Consider the following 23,247-nt stretch of genomic DNA (forward strand, 5'->3'; position numbering starts at 1 on the left):
TTCCCAGACAAGAAGTCAATGCCTGCAAGAGTTAAGGCCATTACTCACGTGGGAAATTGTACATGAAGCACGCCTGGGCTGATATGATCCACTCCGCTCGTGTCTCGCAGAAAATGGCTATGTTAGACCGGGGTTTCTGACCAAGAGCAGCAAGCCCACTTCCAAAATGTGAAGCGGCCAAGTAAGCCTCATTATATGTCATCCAATTGTATTTTCCCAAGATCACCTGGTAAAAATATGAAAAGCAGAAAGATTGACATAAGCATAAGTGCCAGGAAACAGATATGGGATCCTGGTTTTCCAAAAACACAATGAGGATATTAGATAATTAAAATACCAACAACTGCCAAAGTAACAAAGTATACACAAGGATATATTTTTATGGCACAAAAGTAGATAAAATAGGCAGAGGGATGGGGAGGTTAGTAGCAAAAGCATGTGGTTATGTATGGAGGTAATGGACCTTTAGGATTATGCACATTGTTGTGGTACAGGGAGAACGAATGTCCACATAAGTATAATATATACCGGTAGTACAGCGACCAACTAACAAAGCTTTAGCATACCTTACTAGCCAACTATTTTAGTATAACACAAGACAGGACAGGTTGCACAAATAACTAAGTAAATAAAAAGTGGATGCATCAATGATTTACATCTGTGTTTCTCAACCAGGGTTCTCCGAGTTTTCTAGAGATTCCTTGAGAAATATGTGCCACTCAGTTTGCACACCTCCCCTCCCCCAAATCTTTTTAGCTATTTGAATGTTACAGGGAACTCTTATCAGGTTCTTCTTTTCATTTTTATAGCTGCGCTACAACATCACAGATGAACAAGTTGATAAGGGACAACAAAACATTCATATTTCACACACTCTGCCCAATATAGCACAGTGTTTTTAAATACTTTAAATTCTACTGAAGCATTAGGTCCTTTAAATATTGCACTAAATTATGAAAAATGCTGTATTTTGTAAGACTAATAAAATACAGCACAGTTAAGGCAGAGTGTGGGAAATCGGCTATTAAATGCTATCCAATACAGCAGGAAACCAAAAACCAAAAACCATGAGTATTCCCGGGCATGGTCCGGCGAATCATGTAAACCATTTTCATTAGTTCATGATAATGAGTGACTCGAACGGGGAAAGTTTCAAGTGGTCACAACTGTGCTGTACAAGTTTAGTAAGAAAAGGATTACAGAGAAAGTGTCCAAAAATTGGGAATAATGAACTGGAAAAGACCAACACTGCCCCTTAGTGGTGATGTGCAAAACTACAAATATTTTTTTCTTTCATAATAAAATAGTGCATTATATCTCACTGATATAATGGCTGCAGCACACTTGTGCTCTGCCTCCTATAAGTAGAATAAAATAAGCAGCAAAGGATGGGACAGGAGTATGTGTGCTCTGATATTTGGAGAATTGCTCAGATGTTGTGGAGTCTAAATACCTAGGTCCATACTGGTGCCCTGCCATATTTTCTGCAGTCAAAACACCACTGTAACAATACATTTTATAGTATTGCAATATGCAGTTAAAATAGATTTATTTTGGATTTCTACAATATGTTCAACACTTATTTTGGGTAACACAAGTTAAAACAGAACTTTTTTTGGAGCAAACATGAGTCAATAAATGGTAAGAAAAATATAAACATGCCTGTGATAAATATGTTTATATTGGTCATGACAGACCACTTAGGCTACGTACACACGTGCAATAATAATCATTGGAAATCAAACGATTAACGACCAATCAGCGATCATTTTGAATGATCGTATAGTGCACAATTGTGTAGATGGTGTAACGATAGGTCAAATATAATCTCACAATAATGTACACACACTAGATAGGATTGTTTGAACGAAGCAGAAGTGACATGTATCGGAGATAGTGTACTGCAGAAACATCACTGCACTGCACGACCGTACACACTATAGATCGCAAATGATCGAAGCCCAATCAGATACACCAGGATGTTCGCAATAATCCTCGCTCGTCGTGCACTTTTTTTGTTAACGATTATCGGGCGATCGGTCGCTAATCATTAGTTGCCAACGACAATTATTGCACGTGTGTACATTTCTATGTGCCTACAGAAATGCACCAATGAGCACGCACCCAAACCCTTTAAACATAAAATATCTGCACATTATATTACTAACTTAAAGTAGTAAAATAAGTAACAAAATTATATATATATATTCAGAACCATTAGCATCTGCTTTGCCATGTCTCCATGCCTTTTGGTTATTCTCAGGCAGCTGGTCCCTGGGTCTACCACGTGTTTACTCACCTTCTTAAAGACTTTGCCATTTGGTTGGATTTCATCTTCTTCACTCAGAACCTCTCTGGTTCCCAAGCATCCTTTGTCTGTGAATAGGTCTGTAGCATGTTTAAAGACTTTGTCCAGGGTATCGCAGCCAGGGTATAGTGAGGAGGCAAGGCTCTGGAAGCTGTCCACTGAGCGGAAGGGGCTGATCGGATCCTCACTTAAAGGTTTGGCTTTTATTCGTTCTGCACGTCTCTGCCTTTCCCGGGCTCCAGACAGTAAGAACCATGGAACAAATGTAATAACGCCATAAAGCCACATAAAAAAGTGCAAAATGTAAAGCAGCACTGGATTTATGTCTTCTTTTATCTGCATTTTGAAGATCTGAAAAGGAAAGAAAAAAGGATCATAAGAAAAAGAACAGGAATTGCATCAAGCCAAAACAGTTTATAATTGCAACAGGCTGAATTCCTATTTCAACCCAATTCCAACAATTTGTTTTTTCCGTTTTAATAGAATGGAAACTATATTCCAATAAAATACCATAAATAAAAAAGGTACATCATTTCAGGATATCAGGGTGCAAAGGTTTTTAGTCCTAGCAAATTATTCAAAAAATTTTCAAAAAAAAATAAATAATAAATTGGCCTGCTTCCTTTACTAGCTTAAGCATCAAGACTATTAATGTACTGAATTAATGAACAGATAAGACTAAGTATATCATAACCAATTATAAATATATTATTAAACATATCTCAACAAGCCACATTAAACATTAGTGAAAAATAATTGACATTCATTTTACTTTTTAACCACTAGGTGGGGATGTAAGCACATAATGCTGATTTGTGATACTGCTGGTAAACAGTGCTTATAGCATCTAGATCATATTTTATATCTCAAAATAAAGCTAAAGTACAATGTTTAAATCACCGGACAGTAACGAATGAATGAATGGATTCATCTTTGTCCATAGTGGTAATTATTCACCTTTTCTACCACAAGTTGCAGTATTATAAGGTCCCTGTAACAAACCATTAAATAAAACCACACTATATTGTTGTTTAATCTTAAAACTCTGGATGAGGTTTTACAGAGAGTATTTCTTCTCATGTATCCTGTTTATTGCCAATACACAGGGAAAATAAGATTCCTCCATCCTGTCCAGCACAGAATTTACATTTGGTGTAATTCTGCCAGTCGGTCTGTGCTGCATACGTGGCAGAGACATTGACACAGAATCCAGCATAGTGAATGAGAAGATTGATTCAATAGCAATACGAAAGTGCATCCTTTTTTCACTGGAGACTATTTTCAATTACATAGCAACAGATAAAACATTTTGTTAGGTATGTCCCTTTTGTAAATTGCAGCTTTCATTGGGTAATTGTATTGTATGTGTTACAACAATATAGCATATGACTATTAAAGGATTACCAGCCACACTCCTAACTGGCCGAGACACTTTCACTCCAATCTTGATATATTCCCTCATGTATAATTACACAAGACTAGTTCAGTCAGAAAACAAACAATTGCAGTAAGTTTATGAGATTAGTCTGGCATGTGATGAGTGACACAGCTGGAGAAGAATAACAAAAATTGTGTAATGCTGGATCTTTTATTTCATAAGATTTATTACTAAAAATCAGGGATGGCAATTCATCAGGAAATGCTATCTAGCTGATGCTGAATAACATGGAAATTACAATAAGGCTTTTATAAAAAAAACTGCTTCCCCTTGCTGTACCCACTACATCAGCAATGACGTGTACAAATAATTTGCATATTGTACAATAAATACTTATGGTATACCCTGGATATTGGGTAGAAGCACTAAATGTTATCTTCTGCATCAGAACAATAGGGAAAAAAATGCAATCCAGCTGCAAATGTCGGTTTTGCTAACAGTGATGTAATGCAATAAGATATTTAAATGTCTTTAAACAATATCACGTGCAAAGTATAAAGCTACTTATTGGTTGGGTAGAGTAACCAAACACTTACAGCAGAATGAGCTCTGTAGGGGAATAAGTGGGACAACGGCAACCAAATAAAATAATGGATTTCTCTACGCAAACAAAAATTAGCACGGACCAGCAATTCAGGGATTGGTCAATGAAGCAGCTAATGAGAAATACCATCAAGGTTCTAAACCACAAGAGGTTTATCTCCACTATCAGCTAAGAACTGACAGGCCACTTGGAGTCTGGTTCACCCATTTAAACTCAGAGGTCTTATCAGCAGTGGTCATTCATCGCACCATTCACAGAGCAGTGCTCAACCCAGAAATTTTTTTAAGCCGGGTGGGAAGAAAATGTAGGTGGGTGGCAGTCCCTGTATTGTGACCAAACTCTTTAGTAACCACCCAAAAACAGCCGGGTGGGTGCGCCCAGCTAAAAGGGCCTGGGGAGAACCCTGCCGAGTATTTGTACCTTTAGGCATAATTTATTTATAAATCTAAAGCAAAATATAGGGAAAATGACTAATGCGATGAAATAAATGAAGGTAAACTTTAAAGAGACATTACAAAATGAAACCAAAAATATGCTTTTACTGAAGTACACTAAAGGTAAAAAAGCAGCAAAATAAAAAGGTACATTGCATATTACAAAAAAAAAGAATCACACAAATGTATATGTAAGGAGCTAACTTTTCTGTAATTTTTTACCTTATGCTTTAAAAGTCTGTGTACATTTTTATAATATAGGGTAATAAATTAATGCAGCGTTCTCCCCAGCCCCTTTTAGCTGGGTGTACCTGGCAGCATTTTCAGTAACCTCCCGGCTGTTTACTGACTAGTTGGGTCACATCACAGAGGCTGCCACCCACATACAATTTCTTCCCACCTGGCTTAAAACATTTTTGTTTGAACACTATAATATAATAAAGTAAACCTGCAATAAAAGAAACCTAAGAGTCAGAAGGAGGTCAGAAACCACAATGACTTGACTGTAATCCTGACTCATGGACTTTATTGTTCTAAGCTTGAAGTAGATCCAAAGTTCTACTTTTAACTATTTATTAGGTTACTGCAGAAATGGACAGGCAATGTTCTGCAATAATCCCTCCAACCTGCTCAAGATAGAAAAAAAAAGAAAAAATCTATATATAGTAGTGTTTAGGCAACAAAAATATTGGTCAAAAATTTTCCATTAAAATAAAGTCAGAAATGAATTATCCTTCAATGCATGGACTCTACATACCGCTCTGCAGTAAATGTATAACTCACCAAAGCATGCAAGTTATATAGAAGCTAATTAAAGTTAATTAAGTTATTTAGTCATTAAGTTAATTTAGTCATTTTTATACATAATTTGCATAGGTGAACATGCCCAGATTCCACATTACATGAATAAGAGATGTGTACTCGATTATGTATGACCTCTGGACAGCTAGGTAAACTGAAGAGCCTTAATGATAGATCAAGATGCGGAGCACTGACCTAGCATGAACCTGCAAAGATTAAACAGTGCTCCCAGTCTGATGTTCTTAAACGCTGCTCTCACCAGATCCATGATGTAGAAAATTTAAAGCTGAACGCCAAGAAAGAAAAAAAAAAAAAAAAAAAAAACACAGTATGTAAGCTGCCTTACCTGACAAATATTTGTAATTCATACATTTTACCAGACAGCTGGGATGACAACATTTTCTATATTGGTAAATTTAGTGGTGTCACCTCTCCACCAACATCCTACTTACAGGACTAAAAAGTAGCAGCAACACACTGATAAATCTGCTCTCTCCTCCTGTCAGCATGTGTATGCAGCAAAACTCCATTAAACTGTATTAATAAATTTCAGCATACATAAATCATGTATACAACCCCAACATAGGTAATACATTGTCACATCATTGTGGGATTCCAATGTAAATATTTTTGCAGTTACTCTACACACCATCTGATTGAAGTTTGTGGGAGAAAGTCACTACTTCTGTGTTCCAGATGCAATTAAAACAGATCTGCAGGAAAACTACTGTATAATGCAGATTTAATTATAAAAATAAACAAATTTCACAATCAGATTTTAACCCATGACAAAATTTACACAATCTGGATTGATATTTTAACATCAGATTGCATGGCAGCTCACCAGGACTTCACATTAGTAAAGCAAATGCTCAGGAAACTTTATATTCAGGAGAACTTTATTATGATTTATCTCTGAAAAAGCGTTCCAACTGGGTATTTGATCTTTTTTTGGCTGACCCTGACTCTAGGTGCCCAGGAAGTGCTTCTGATTCCACGGTCCTAATAGCTGGGTTAGGATCAGTAACATGGTGACGGTGTTAAGGAATGCTTTAGGGGTTAGAGGCAGAGAACAGATTTGGGGGGCAAAATACACGAAATAAGGACAAGGACAAGAAATGTCCTTTTCTTGTAGACATTTACTAAAGGACAATGCATTTTAAGTTTGATTACCAGCTTCCTCTATCTGTTCCATTCTTTGTGCTCGGACTGCTCACTTCTGTCTGGACAGTAAACATAAAAATAACTTTACCAGGAAACTATACAGGCTGCCATTGCTTACTTCCCCCAAAACATCTACTGATCGTCAGTTATCTGATCTCATTAATATTTTAATATTTTGTGTCGCTGATCCAAAACAAGCAGATCGCAGGTTCCTCATTGAATGCTAGCTTCAGATTAATGAAGCCAAATTACTGAATACATTTTCAGACAGATGTCAGCAATACAAGCCTCCATACTTTGATTTATCTGATTGCCTCATGGAATAGGGAAGGAATTTTTTTACCCCTGTTAAAGCAAATTGTACCAGGGTTTTTTTTTTGCCTTCCTCTGGACCAACTATGTCCTATAGGGTTTTATATCTGGGATATGTTTATTTCCCCAGTGGTTGAACTTGATGGACTCTTTTCAACCTAACCTACTATGTACTTTTCTTAGAACAGATGAAATAATCCTTCCAAAGAGGAATATGGGGGCTGCCATTGCCAATTTCCTACTGAAAAATGTTAGATTCCGAGTTGTTGTGCCTTAAGACAAGTTGTTGGCCATACAACAGTACAGTACAGACAGTACACACGACAGATGATTCTTGTATTGGATGACAATCTGATGTGCGTACAGCGCTCGTAAGAAGCCGTTCAGGGACGTTGCTGTGTATGCAGCACTCTTTCAGTCTTTTATTGATGGAAAGGATCGTGAAAAATCCTTTCCAATGACAAAAATCTAATTGGCGTAGCCTAACACATTCTACATCACTGACCTGTAACAAGTATGCAAATTACAACATGAATTTCACAAGTCATTAATGTCTCAATCTCAGGTGTGGTACATGGAAGCAATAACCATCAACTAAACGCCATGTGAACCAGCCCTGCCCACGGTGTCGCTCCCTTGTTAATAAGACAATTAGAGGTGCTGATTTGAAATGCTAACATGCTAATTACTTTGCTACAGAGAATCAACTATATAGTAATGTAACATTTACATAGAGACAAACTAATATTTCTTCTCTCTATTATACACACTGGACTTGAAAAATCATTGTTCAAAAGGTTTGCAATGGAAAATTATGAAATGGCACAATGCCATTGTTGGACATCAGATAAACTCCTGCAATGTAAACCTAGAATGCATCACAGATAGTTGCTGCGTGACTTCTATATGGACACACACACACACACAACACACCAATAACTCCACTCTTCTGACTTATTCCAGTCTTATCTAATAGCAGCTTTTTTATATAGTAGGTACCGTATTTTTTTGCCGTATAAGACGCACTTTTTCTTCCCCAAAACTGGGGGGGAAAAGTTAGTGCGTCCTATACGACAAATGTTTTATAAAATAATTAAAATAATATACTCACCCGATACCCAATCCTGCGTGTGTCTCTTCTCCTCGCTGGCTGCATGCAGCGTCTGTCTCCTCTCCTCTCTGCCAGCATCGTGTCTTCTCCTGTCTGTAAAGCAGAGCGAAAGAAGCCGGCACAGCGCCACCTGCTGTTCCCTGTCCTAACTGCCGTACAGTGGAAAAAAAGCACAGAGTGATCAGAAGGGGAATTTGAAAGGCACATGAGTGATCAGAAGGGGAATACTGGTATGAATGGCACATGAGTGATCAGAAGGGGAATACTGGTATGAATGGCACATGAGTGATCAGAAGGGGAATAATCTTTCAGAATCTTTTTTTTTCTAGATTTTCCTCCTTTAAAATTGGGTGCGTCTTATATTCCGGAGCGTCTTATACGGCGAAAAATACGGTATATGATTGCTCAGCAGTTAACTCCAAATCCTTACATACCTCTAAATAAACCTTTGTGTCTAGAAAAAAAAATTCTGCAACCTATTCAATAATAACATTCAGTTCATAAGAAGTTCTGTGAAGCCAATTCCTTAATAAAGTGCAAAAATCTTAGCAGCACTTATGATTGCAATACCTAAAACCAGCTGGTAAAGGTACACCAAAAAATGTGATACAGCCGTCCATTTTTTAAATGCCTAAATGTTGCTCAGGCAAGTCATTTTTGCAGAAAAAGAGAAAGACAATATCCTTATTGCAATAATCATTTGTATCTGCTCCATGAACTGTCAAAGCTGGGCTGCACAAGCCAGGATGAATGGATGCCTGCGCAGGACTTATGTGATCCCAGCCTGCCCAAAGAATGCAAGGAGGATCGAAGAAGGAGATGGTGGAGCCCTGCGAGGTAACAGACAGGTGAGTATAGCAGGTTCTGCTTTAGGCAGAAATTTAGATTACCCTTGTGCTCCACATACATTACCTTGCTTGCAGGATACTTGGGACTTGATGTTTTTAATGTCTTGATGGATCTGTGATAGAAATCCTTCAAACCTATCTCTGTATATCTTTGGTCACATATGTTTGAATCACAAGAGAGGAAGAAATAAAACTTGCATAGCAGAAAACCAATAAAATTTACAACCATGTAAAGCATCCAATCACATTTTATAGTGCTCATCTAGCACTAAGTGAATTTAAAGGCAATGTTGCAATAGTTTGTTTAAGAAAAATCTGACAGTCTCACGTTTCCCCCAGATTGCATTATTTGTCTCAATAGCTCAACACGTTTCATGGTGAGATTGAGAGTGGACACATAGATTTTTTTTTTTTTTAATCAATTAGCTCACTAATTTTGTTTGTTGCATTGAAAATGTAATAGGTAAGCATTTTGAAAAGTTTTTGTTTTGTTTAGACACACAAGTTTATTTCAATATAAAGATTGGCAGTTATTAAGCTCTAGGTATTTTTGTTATATATGTATATGTTATATATGGGGCAGCATGGCGACTCAGTGGTTAGCACTCCGGCCTTTGCAGCACTGGGTCACAGGTTGTAATCTCGGCCAGGACATATCTGCATGGAGTTTGCTGGGTCTCCTTGCGTTTGTGTGGGTTTTCTCCAGGTACTCCGGTTTACTCGCTCATTCCAAAAACATGCCATTAGGTTAATTGGCTGCCCCTAAAAAAAATTTACCTTAGACTGTATTAAAGACATATGACTATGGTAGGGACATTAGACTGTGAGCTCCTTTGAAGGACAGCTAGTGACATGGCTCTGGACTTTGTACAGCGCTGCATAATATGATGGAACTATATAAATACAGTGTAGTAATATGTTAATTAGTTAGAAAAAGGTTTCCGGTCACAAGTAGTTAAATCTTTGTAGGACATTTATGTACGATAGGGATGAATAATGAGAAGCCATAAGCTCTGGTACACAATTTACATAGGGTCCCTTGGGTCGGATACATTTTTTGATGTACACGTGAATTGCATTTGCAAGAACTTCTCACTAGTGCTCTAAAGCAATCTCCTCCCAAATAAACCTTGAGGCTACACACCCATCTGTGTCTGTGCCAGCCACAAAGCAAACATCCAGAACAGCTTGAAAGCCTTGTCTGCTCACATGTGCAATGACAGATGATTGAAATGTGGGAATTTCATGGTAACAACAGGAAAGGACTTAAGTCAAGAGAAAACTCTGTGAACACATATAATACAATGTTAGGGGAAAGTAGGTAAACCCCTTGTTTTATGTAACCCAGAGGAAAGGAGTTGCAATTTCATGTGTGTATTGACATTTTATTCTTGGCATCCATATAGTCCATGTGATACATTGCAAGCCAGTAAAGCCAAAATCACATTGGTGTGCCCAGCCATTCAACCTTTGTACACACAATACTTAGCAGTGCATTCACCGGTCAACTACTCTGAATGAATTGTCATCTTTTATAAACGCAAAAAGCAGTATAATCCCCAGGAGACAAACTCACTTACTAAAATCAATGCACTATGTGTATTTTTATATCCGGAGACAGAGCGCATTCAGGCTCATATTTAGAATGCTAGTTATTTAACTTCAAGTTAAAGTAATAGAATTGTATGCCTAGACAGCGGTACAGAAACTAAAACCGAAATACCTCAAATAGAAGCTAAAATGTCTATCACAGGAACATTTTTGCATGCCAAGTTACATTCTATATGCAATATGTTAGTTGTCTGCATAAAAATATTGCTTTAAACATCTTAGTAAACATAGCAAACAGGTGGAGTTTTACTTTTCCTAGCAGATCTTTACTATGCTAACCTCACATCCTAAATAGGAGAATTAAAACAGAGTTTACAGAGATAAATAGCTAAAGCTCCAAAGTTGCACACATCGGAATGAGTTAGTTATTCTTCCCCTCCATTATCCTTGCTGAATTCAGCGATATTACTTTGTAATTTAACTTTTAAAAACCCAGTATTCTTAGTAAAATAAAACTTATATAGTATATATTTAAAATGAAAGGTATATAAAAAAAAAATCTGTATAAAACCATTGCACCATCACACAGAACATGAAAGTCTAAATAACTACTGAGCCCACCCACCCACATTAAAGAAATAGTAAACTGCTGTATATGTTTGGGTTTAGCAATTGTATAAAATGAATTCTATGCATTTCACCTGAATGTAAAAAAATGTATCTAAAGTGAACGTCCACCTAAATCATCCCAATCCCATTTCTAGCAAGCAGAAAAGAATTAAAACCAATGAGGTTTTTACAGTTATCTGAGGCTTTTAAGAAAGATTTCCACTAACAGCTGCACTTCAGAGAAACTTAAATATCACTCTTGCAGTGTTATTCCTCAAAGAGTGCAAGGGGTAATGCCAGTCTTTGTGTGGGGGAACTTTAAAAAGCCTTTATCCTTTTACTTACTTTATCCTACCAGCTCCTGCATGCTTCCTCTTCTCTGTGCAACCTGCTCCCAGAAAAGTAGAATGTTGGCTGCTGGTTGCACAATAGAGTAATTCAAGTAAACTTGCCCTCCTAAAAAAACAAGGTAAGAGCAAGTACTGCTTTGTCCTCCCATGTTGTAAGGGTAGTTTTTCACTTTGACCAAAAGAGGAGATTCTAATCAATTCTAAAGGGTAAATTAGCACGTTCCAAGCAATATGTGTCGGTTACAGGACGCACAAATGAGAAATGGTTTTAAGGCACCAATTATTGACGGGGGTGGCAATGTGTCCAACAAGATCCGGATTCCTTTCTTTCCTTTCCTCAATTCCAGTATTGTAACTTTTGGTTGACTTCCTTGGCATTGGACAACCTTGGAAACTGACAGCCATGCACAATGCAGGATTGCTGTTTAAAACGTCCTCACTGGACCAAATATGAAGGAAACTTATAGTGAGGACAAAACGAGACTTCTTTCAGACAATACTAGTTTCCTCCAGATGCCATTGTAAACCAATGGTTTAAGAATGTATTTATTTAGATGAAACGTACCTATCACTCAAGAGTCTAAATATTAAGCAATGAATTACAATTTCCCAAATACTTCCTAGTGGAGAATCTTACAGAGTGATCTCCTAATGATCAAAGTGTTTCAATGATTCTCAGAAGGGGAATGTCAGATTCACCACTTTATGAATAGTCCACTCTGAATCCTGATCTGGATGCTTGTTTCAGGTCAACGTCTAAATTCAATAAAAAAAACAAGCATAAAAGAAGGTGAGCATTAGAATTCCCATTATTTTCTCCATACAAGTTTTCTGCCTCTAGTAAATGAAAGCTAATTCCTCAAAGTCTCAATGTGGAGACTTCCTCCATATCTTTGGGTGGCATTTTCAACCGACATAGTCAAACACCTGAAGAACAACTACACTCTTGGCTTGATACCTAGCAAATCTTGACTACAGCAGCAGGATAAAGAGAATAAAATCTTATTAGAATGACCGGGTATTGCAATATCAGTCTGCATTTATCTGCAGTCCTAATTAACTTTCAGAGCACCCACAGGACGTCTGACGCAAGGCAAACACGGAGTTTTACAAGATCTGCATCTTGATTCATCTGGCACAATGGAATACATCCTCTCAGACGTCTGTGCCTGGACACTCACAAGGATATGATAATATGGATATTAAAGCAAGAAATTATTCTACTAAAATGCAGGTTACTGAATAGACTTCAATATAATCAACTTGATTGGACATGCTTCAAGATGCTGGTATTCTTAAGCAGTCTTGAACCAATACACTCCAGACAATAAGTACTCTTACTTCAGCTACTCTGAGGCCTAAAATTAAGTGCCGGATAAGCCCAGAAACTGAAAGGAGAAAAATAAAAGAAAAACGACTGCCGAGAAAGACAGAAACTATATTTAGCTTTATTTTAATCCCATCTCAGCTTCGGTTTGGGACAGATGGTAAATTAAAACCTGTTTAATCATTTTGTAGGCAGTGCAAACAGCACAACATTGATTTGCTGACTAATATGCCAACTAGATCATTTGATATTAATTTACAATGAACAGCAACTACTAGCTGCTCAAAAATCTGTCGCCAATACACAAACATGGGGAACCTTTAGGAATCATTTCAAAGATGTTCCAATACTCTGCTGTCTCTCTCTCTATGCATGTCAGTATAATGGATTCACCAAGGATGTTACTTACTACGGCACCTAGTAAGAATGGAATACAGATTACAAGGTTTTCACCAGATTTTACACCAAAGATCTTTCCATAGTAAGAGATATGATTTGGGTTTTCCTCGCTAAATACCTAAGGTGGTAGCAGATATAAAAATGATGCTTCCTGGAAACACATACATGTCTCCCATGAAGCATCATTGGATCAACTGCAATCACATAGAACAACATTTCTATCAACTTTTTTTGTGGCTAAAGTCATCTATTAAATATCTAGGTTGTCTGCAGGCAACTGACGACTGTACCAGAATTTACCAGATTCTGCATTCCCGCCATGCGAGGTGAGAAATTCATTAGTGCAAAGTCATTGCAACACTACACGTTGGCCCCCAGGCATTGAGTCATGAGCATTGCACCCAGCTGAACCCCAGATAGGGTTATATGATGAGTTCTACAGTACCGGTCAGTTTTTATATCCCAATTCCATAATCCCTCCAAAGAAAAAAAAAAAAAAAAGGTGTCAGCTACTTTTAATGTTCAGCAGCAAACATGGACAAAAGAACTAAACAATTTACCAACTATCAATATGTAAATAAAATTGTATTTTTAGATTTTGATTGTTGGCTCTGCCTAAATACACCATATTCTGAACCTTAATTTACTCATTCATGAATCATAGAAGCAGGCCACTATTAAGAAATATTAATATGTTTTTCCACATAAAGCTAAACCCTACACCAATCAAAAGTAATCTGCAAACATTATCATGTACAACGTACACACGATTCCCATCCAATTATCGGCTCAAGGAGGATATCGGACGAGAATCTGACGGTCGTTCACGTCTCTGTTCTGGCAGATCCACGAACGATTGTAATGCAAGCGAAGGGGAGAGCGCACAGCAGGGTGCCGCTTGCTCCTTCTCCCCCCTCTATAAAGCAGAAGGTGCTGTTTACAGCGCTTGTTTATGCATCTTTTAGTCTTTTGTCATTGGAAAGGATCATGAAAGATCCTTTCCAACAACAAAAATCCATCATGTGTACTTAACCTTAGGATGCTATCATGGGGAAAAAATTGAACCCAGGACATATCTGCAACAGCATCTAAAGCCCCCGTCACATTCCAGGCTGACAGGTGAAGCTACTATCCCAAATATTGTATTGGCCCATCACTGTGATTGGCAGTCTCTCTGGCCAATAGGAAAGTGAAGGAGGGATTGATAAGCTTCAGAGCTATTAGGAAATGCCAGCGTTCTGCCTGCCCAGTCAGGATTCAACTGTGCTTAGGGAGCCACTTCAGGTATGCAAGCTTCCACCTGCAGCAGGTATATCTTTTTTTCCTTTAACAAGAGAAAACAATGCAAAAGAATTATCATTGTACCACCACCTGTTGATAGGAAACCAAGACTAAATTATGCTTACAACTTCAACCAGCAGAATTGGAGACTAGATTTTCTATGGTAATCAAGCACCTACCCCCTAACACTCAATGGGGCTTACATAATAAAACATACATTATATTATATTTATAAAAATGATCATCTTGCTTACAAATCTTTTCTACATATCTGACCTCTAATGTTGGTAATAAAATGTAAGGTGTGCTGGACCACCTGCGATATAATACCGTATTTTCCGGCGTACAAGACGACTTTTTAACCCCGAAAAATCTATGACAAAGTCAGGGGTCGTCTTGTACGCCGGGTACCAGTACTTACCTGCAGCGCCCGGTGTCCTCGCGAGTCCCTTCTCTGGTCTGGCGTCCCTGCGAGTCCTCCTGTGCCTCCTTCTGTCTTCCTGCTTTTCAGCTTACACGAGTCCTCCTGGGCAGGCACGCGTTGCTTCACAGCAGGACTCGTGTAAGCTGAAAAGCAGGACGTGAGCCTGGATTGGCTCTTCACTGGAACACGCCCATTCATTAAAGGAACGTGCCCATTCATACTTAGAACTAGTAGTGTACAGTTCTTTCTGCCTCTCAGTTCTCTCACAATAGTGAGATCTGACAGGCAGAAGGAACAGTACAATACTGGGCATATAACACGACCCCCAAATGATTGGTTAGAGTGGGGGGGTCGTCTTATACGCCCAGTCGCCTTATACACCGGAAAATACGGTACTTTCATCTATAATATAGCCACACAGACAAATCCAACCTGGATGTCAATAAATTGTAATTGCGGATGTCTTCACAAAGGAGAAGATCCGGTGATCAGCAAAAGGTTGATTTTATCAATAGTCAGCAAAAAGTTTCTAAACTTGCCAAGTCTATAGCCAGAATAGGGGTTAGGACAGCAGGGAGCAGAGAACTGAAGCCACATTCCTTATGTACCATTGCGTACACTGGATTGTATGAATAAAATGCTAACACTGAAAGGTCTGCATTTTAATGCTGCTGACTATTTATGATACAGTAATATCATAAATGTGTATTAAATGAATGAAAGCTGTAATTCTCTAGAAGCAATGAACTAACCTCCCACAGGAAAAAATAATCTGTGTTACGCCTAAACAAAGAATGCAACATGACTGCAGATGGCTGTCTATATGAGCAGACAGAACTGGAAGTAATGCAGAAATATGAGCCATCAAACATTTGTTCAATGCAGGTAGGAAACTAAAGTGTTAACATAACTTGTCCTGAACAAAAGTAAATTAGTATTTCTTCTTTTTATTATGAAACCTCAACTCAGCATAATAAAAGATATGATCATGTCACTGATGGACATAAACAAAATAGGAGCCATGCCACCTTTCCAGTGCATCAATCAAAGGTACGGGAGGTGATGAGCACAGTGTTCAATGGCGGAAGGCAGATAATAAATCAGCTGAAACCTGCATCAGCTAGAGAGATGTAACTAAGCTAATCAGGAAAGCAAGGCATTCCTAGGATAAAGACATAAAAGTATTACGAAACTAAAATGAAAATTTGATTTATACAAGTTTTTTTTTTTTTTTTTTTAAACTCCCCTCTTATTTTTATCAAAGTGATTCTGCCAGTAACAGATTTTTATATTTTAGTCTTAGGGTGACAATGCTCATTCACCCATCTCTATCACCACAATAAATGTTTACAAATGATTTTATAGCTGGCTTACCACACTCCATTGTTTGTGGATTTTATATACCAAGAAAACTGAAGAACCAACACAAGGCCTTAGTTTGCCTTTCAACTGCCAGATCTTCACCTTCATAGGAGGAAACACTGCAAACTACTGTGACACGGTATTACACCTCCTCCAGCCTGGTCTCTGCTCTATTTATATTCTCTATTATTACAGATTTACTAGAAAAGTATTGCTGAATAGCAACTCTTGCCAACACAGTTTTCGCAATGGAGGTGTTGTCTCTTTAGATCTAAGGCGAGATAAATGGCAAATTATCCAGGCAGCGGTTTATATTTTTCCATCATTGAAGGCTGTAATAAATCTCACACCCAGCAATTGAATTCAACACATTTTTCATTCTACCTTGTTAAGAATCCTTTAAAGTAATGCCACTCATTTCACTAATGAGGATATCATCAGTACAACCTAGATTGTAAGCTCTTCGGGGCAGGGTCCTCTCCTCCTCCTGTGTCACGTTCTCTTATCTGTCTGTCATTTGCAACCCCTATTTAATGTACAGCGCTGAGTAATATGTTTGCTGAGTAATAATATTATTAATATTAATAAAATAATAATATTAGAAGGATAAAGCTGACCTCCAGAAGATCAAAATTGCTTACTCTGATTCCAATGCACAGCAGATTGTGCGCATTTGAACTTGCGTGCATTTGAACCTGCAGCAAGTAATTTGAACCTGCAGCAAGTCATATAGCACTCACCCTATTTCTTAGCTGGGGATCTAATAACATCATCTTGACCTTTCCCCAGGTCAATTGTCCCTGGCCAACCCCTTTCATTTAATAAATGTCAAGAGGACCTTTCACTAAGATTATGTAAGATGTCATTGTTGTAAAAATCCTGCTCGCCTGGTTTTTTTCTTCATGACCTTCTAAAATCACTGACCAAAAATGCAGATGCAGCAGCTCAGGTGTTCAGACAGTTCTGGCACTTGTGTGTGTAACCAAATCTACTGAAACCAACCAAGAGTAGCTTTTCATCCAGGAAAATAGCATTTTAGAAATGATGGCAGCTCACATAACCTCCCGTTGTTGGGTCTGCTTTCAGTTGTTTCAGTCATGGAGGCTCAGCATCACACGTGGGTGCTACACAGAGCACTTTACACGAGGAAAGGTGCCAGGATGTTCTCAGGAAGCCACGTACAGGACCCTGTTGGCCCCTTCCATCAACTATGATTTCCTGTACTGCACAAAATGCAAACAAAGTGATGATGTCACTGAGACTAAGCAATACAAGCTGATAGATTTAATTTTAAAAATATAATGGGGGGGATATGAATGGCAAAATATTACATTAAACATCAGCTTTAAGTGATGTGTCCCCTGATATTTTAATTAACCATTACAGTTGTACAAAAACAAAGCTGTGACAATATTCATGTGACGACACAGACCTGACAGACCTGAAATCAGCGGTCTGCACAGTCTGCATACCTGTACAACAATCATTTAGCCTTGGAGGTAACCACACGGTAAACTGAAAGGAATTTCCAGTTTTACGTGAGCCAGATGAGACTGGATTGTGGCAGCGTGCACATCGTACACAAACTACAGACATCAGAGAACGAGGTCACAATGTATGTAGTTAGTTTTCAAACCTATAGTTATTACTCTGGTAGATTGATAAAAATTGCCTGCCAATACAATGTTTAAATGAGATATTATTCCGATATTAAGCAGATGCTGAACATGTCAATCTGCATAGCCAGGACAGGAATGTTGATATAAAAAATGCTTTTACTGTTAATCACCCTGGCGTTCCTATTCTGTCCATATTTTTATGCAAAAAGCAGTACATTGTTTTGCAAAGAAATTTATTTTACATTGTAGGCTTATAATTCACCGAAATATGTCCAATAGTTATTAAATGTAATAAACTTTAAATAAAAAAACAATGTATAGCATGTATGTGTAACATTAATAATTATATATAATATAAACATTTAAAAATTTCTTTGTATTGCACTCAATACAGTTATTTTTTTATTGAATCGAATATAAAATTATTTGAATTTCCCGCCATACCTCCCACATGAACAGACGCATGCACCTATCAGTTCGTGCGGGAGGTGTGGCGGCACCCGGAGAACGTCTCTGCAGTCGCTGGGAGAAGATCAGAGAAGTAAAAACACCACCCGAGGACCTGGACCTGTGGAGCTTTTTATTGTTTTTAACGACCCCGAGTGTGACTCAGGATTACCACTAGGAGGGTAATGGCTTAAGAGGGACAAAGTCACCTTGCCCTTATCATATCGTTATTAGAGGTCAACTTACAGTCAGGCTGAAACAATATTGAAATGGAGGAATTCATTGTTTTCCCATTTCGGACAGAGTAAGGAAAATGAAGAACCGGTTTGTCATTACCTAGACAATAACCAAGGGGACACAAAACAAGCAAGAAACTGATAGATGTTTTACTGTATAGGATGCTTTTTCAGGAATTTCCTTATATTCTGCGTGGATACCAGACAGAATATTTGGGGAAAAAAAACTTAAGACACATAACAAAGACCTGACAGATAATTAACCTCCTAACCAAAGGGAAAAACCATGAAGTGTTTTGGCTGAACAACCTATGACTTTCTCCTTGTCTCCCCCTCCAATGTCATACTGCTGATCACATTATGCACCCGCTACTCCCAGCCTATACAACGCTGGTTACAAAGCTGGAATGAAAAACAGAAAACACCTTTATTTTAGGCTTGCAGTGAGAAACTAAAACCACACACTGTTTTTAAAGCATCAGCTGAAATACAGGATTCTACTCAGTCTACCAACACACCTCCTTATTCAGCTAATAAAAACCTCAGGGTAAAAGTTTGTTTTTCCATTATATCCACATAACTAGAGGTAAAATAAAGTTTTTTTTAGTTCTACATTTTGCATTAAACATTTACATCACCCTATTAGAAGATGTTCTAACTGCATACTTTCCATACATTGTGCACACTGTACAGGTGAAATGGATCTGATGCATCAGGATTACAGTCCTATGATACCTGGGGTGCTGCTCATACAGCAGGTGTGCCCAGAACAGAAGCACCGGAGGGGAATATTACAATACAGTCCTATGATTCCTGGGGTGCTGCTCATGAAGCACCGGAGGGGAATATTACAATACAGTCCTAGGATTCCTGGGGTGCTGCTCATACTACATGAGTGCTCACAACAGAAGCACCGGAGGGGAATATTACAATACAGTCCTAGGATTCCTGGGGTGCTGCTCATACTTCATGAGTGCTCAGAACAGAAGCCCCAGAGCTGAATATTACAGTACAATTCCAGCTATAAGTGCACTAGTCTGAAAAGTTATGCTGGGTCACCGGTGACACCCTGTGTAAGGCAGTGTAGCCACTCTATAGGCAGACATTAAACACACCAAAACTTCAAGGGCCAATAAACTAATGTATTCGGCTATGTCACTGCTTTTGTCATGGAGGGCTTATTAACACTTCAAAGCAAACCTTTTCTTCAAAAACACATGGGGACACAAGGGGCTCATTACTATTCCCATTCTAGATGCTAGTGGTCTGGCTTGTATACCGCCCAGCTAGGTTCGATGAATCTGAAACAAGTATCAGCATAGAAAGTTTGGAGTTTATGATAACCCTTACAGGCATTACTTTCTACATAATACATTGCCTACATTTTCCCCCTACTATATGGCAATTGTTTGGAGATATGCTCCAGGTAAGGGACACAAAATATTTATTCAAAAATGGTAAAACACATTATATATTTTCAGAATAAAGGGAAGCAAAGGCAGCCTATCCCAATGTTTGCCATAAAGTGTTAATAAAAACACATGAAGCATTCCAGTGACCGGCAAGGGCGGGCACCTTGCTGCTAACACAAGTGAGCGATAACTGGAGTAAAAGTATTTTGTAAACCCCACAAGTGAACCTTGAAGCCACCACTCAGGATTTCTCAAGCATTAATGTAAACACTGAAGGTCGTAGTGACAGCAGCCACCCAAGCAATGATATTCCTGTGTACTGAACACAGAGACGTCTCTTTAAAGGTATTCTGCAGAATCCTTGCGGTCTGTTCTCTTTCCATGACATCTCCTGCACGTGCACGTTATCTATTTATAGGAGAAGAATGCATTTGTGTTCTGCGTCTCCGGCTGGCATGGTAAAGCATTCATCACACAATCCATATCAGAGACGCCCAATATTCGGTTATAGAAGCAGGGTCATTAGGCCGCCTATAGATCATTCAGCCTGGGAAGATAAAGCTTCTTTCTCTGTGTGCTTGCAGGCTTTTTGTTGTGGATATAAAGCAAGAGGCAAGGCCTACTCACCCTCAATTCAATGTATTCAGAGCAGGAGCGGCACATCTGCTACATAGATCCCTGCTGATGGCCAGCAATAAAGGAAATAGATCAGTATAGAGACATACACAATACCAAGGCAAAGAAAAAGAGATAAATCAGGACGACAATGTATAGATGTCTACAGCACAAATCAGGTTTCCAATGTAATATTCACTATACCTATTATTCTATTTCTTCTAAATTATTTGATTAATATTATTAAACAGGATTTATATAGCACCAACATAATATGCAGCGCTGTACATTAAATAGGGGTTACAAATGACAGATACAGACAGTGACACACCCCCCCCCCAATGGCCTAAAATGTGCAATGATGGAATTAGGTGTGAATGTGTGAGTCCGCCAATCCAAGGCCCCGTCCAGACTTGTGGTTGTCATTAGCTGCAAGTCTTCAATACTTTGCAGTTGTGGGACCTCCGTGTCATGCCGTTGTGGTTCAGTGTTCTCAATAAGTTAATAAAGATGGATTTTGGGCCATCTCAGCTGAGATGTGCAGATGAAGGTGTTTGCATCCAAGTAATCGGCTGGCAGCTCATGGGCAGCCAGAAAGCTCACGGCGTGTTCAGTAGCTGCAATCCACCTGCACAAAGTGATTCCTGATCGCTCCCATTCAGATGAATGAGCTGGTGAGCCTGAGGAAAACCAATGCGGCCAACCACAGGTTTGAAATAAGACTACCCGGGGGGACAACGCTATTGTGTGATTTCACTACAGAACAAACAACGTTGTCACCTGCTAAAGCTTTACCGGCTGGATTGAATTCTAGCAAAATTAGGGATATGGACTATATTGGTGTGCATTACTATTGGCAGTCTGAACACTTTACAGGGCTTTAAAGTAAGAAGTAAACCCAAACTGTTATAATTTGCTAAGATATAGAAAATGCCATGATTAATATTAATATTCTTAACAGGACTTATATAGCACCAACATAATACTCAGCGCTGTACAATAAATAATCGTCTGTTCCCAGAGAGCACCGATCTCTCCTTTCCTATTACTGTTTATAATGGCACCAACATACCACACAGCGCTGTACATCAAATAGGGATCTCAGTAGTTTTGATTTCTATACCCTGGCACTTCCTGTCTACATGCAGAGGACAGCTGACTATTACCATGTCTCTGTACAATGTGCCAGCATCCTATAGGGGGAGCCAGGTGACAACACAGGAACACAAAGCACAATGTGTGGTCATCTCAGGACAGGAAATGTGATCTTTCTGGATTAGGTATTATTCATAAAACTATTTATAACCCCTGCTTGTGAATTATTAAAGAGCTTAGAGCAGACAATGGGCTCTCTATGGCAGTGCCATGCAGTAAGATGCCATGGCAGAGATCAGTCACATGAATGAGCCCTCAGCCTGGAAGCATAGAAGGCCTGATAGTGCAGAATCAGCTCTGAGCCATTCGCTCTGTAATTGGGAAATTAATAATGCAGTGCGGCAGCATATGGCAGTGAACACACCACGACTATGGAAGGGTGACCGCCAGTAACCTTGCCGAGCACTATAGCGGTCTCCCTGGTAACGGGAGACAGAAAATATGAGAACGAGACACACACTCACCCAGATGACGGGCGGCTGCCCTGGCTGCTATGGATGTTGTACGCCACAGACTTACGTACGAGATGCTCTCGACTCAGCCGGTGTCACCGCCGTGAACACGCACTGCCGCCTGTGACGTTGCGAACAAACGGCCGGCAGCAAATCAGCGGCTGGCAAAATCAGAGGCGTGCCACTACCCCCTTTACACAGCGCCCCGCCCTTTCCCATCCTTCCTCTAGTGTCATTGAGTACGAGAAGACTTTGCACTGATTGGCTGATGAAAGTGGCGCGTTGGTGGGGGCTAGAGTGTGATGTCAGGTGGGCGGGGAAAAGGTTATTACAGGTCAGAATCGAGGAGGAATGTTGGCGTGCTGTATTGAGCTACATGTGTAATAATAATAAGAGAAACCTCGCGATACTTACAGGAGGCGGTATCTTTCTGGTTGCCATAGACACACCTCAGGCTGTTCTCCCACATGTAATGGATCAATGGAGCGGCAGCCATGATGGTTCTCATTTCAAGGGCCAGCCTTTATTTTACAACACACTCTTATTTTCTTCCTTTCTCTTCATCACCCAACTTCTAATTGATGGCATTTGTCATGACGGAAAGTCAATAAACAAAAAGTTGTAATTGAAAAAGCACTTGTGTCTTTACCCAATCATTTTTTACTCAACATATAATTATCATTAAAGTTTATTTAAAAGAGCACCAATACTGTACAATAAACAGACCTAAAGCGTACCTAAATTCAGAAAATTCACTTTACATAAAAGAGTAGACACCACTTTTATGTAAAGTAAAAAAATCTGTTTTTTGTTTTAAATGCAACACCCTTTTTTAAACAAATGAATAGGAGAGCCTTGCGGGATACCTACGTCACACATCCCGGGAGGCTCTTGGGTGCTCCTTCTGCACATACCTGAGCATTTCGGGCATGCACACAAAGAGCCTTTTCGTGAAAAGGGAAAAAAATTGCCAATCTCACGCATGCGCAGTGAGATCGGCAAGTTTTTTTCCAACCTTTGTCACCCGATCTCGCGCCTGGGTCGGGTT

The 23,247-nt window shown here is 39.0% G+C and overlaps 1 protein-coding gene across 2 annotated transcripts in view; it reads right to left on the minus strand.

The window, feature by feature from the left end:
* ACSL3 (acyl-CoA synthetase long chain family member 3) overlaps positions 1–22,367 on the minus strand; it is a 55,419-nt gene extending 33,052 nt beyond the window's left edge. The window contains exons 1-4 of one of the 2 annotated variants that reach the window (XM_072407861.1): positions 22,212–22,367; positions 20,605–20,658; positions 2,300–2,659; positions 49–226 (exon numbers count right to left, since the gene is read on the minus strand). In XM_072407861.1, the coding sequence (XP_072263962.1) occupies positions 49–226; positions 2,300–2,659; positions 20,605–20,640 (574 nt within the window). In that variant the 5' untranslated portion in view covers positions 20,641–20,658; positions 22,212–22,367. The remainder of the gene's footprint in view (positions 1–48; positions 227–2,299; positions 2,660–20,604; positions 20,659–22,211) is intronic. The other variant, XM_072407862.1, reaches the window with a different exon arrangement.
* Between the last annotated feature and the right edge of the window lie 880 nt (positions 22,368–23,247).

This window comes from Pyxicephalus adspersus, chromosome 4, assembly GCF_032062135.1.
Source record: "Pyxicephalus adspersus chromosome 4, UCB_Pads_2.0, whole genome shotgun sequence".
Lineage (NCBI taxonomy): Eukaryota > Metazoa > Chordata > Amphibia > Anura > Pyxicephalidae > Pyxicephalus > Pyxicephalus adspersus.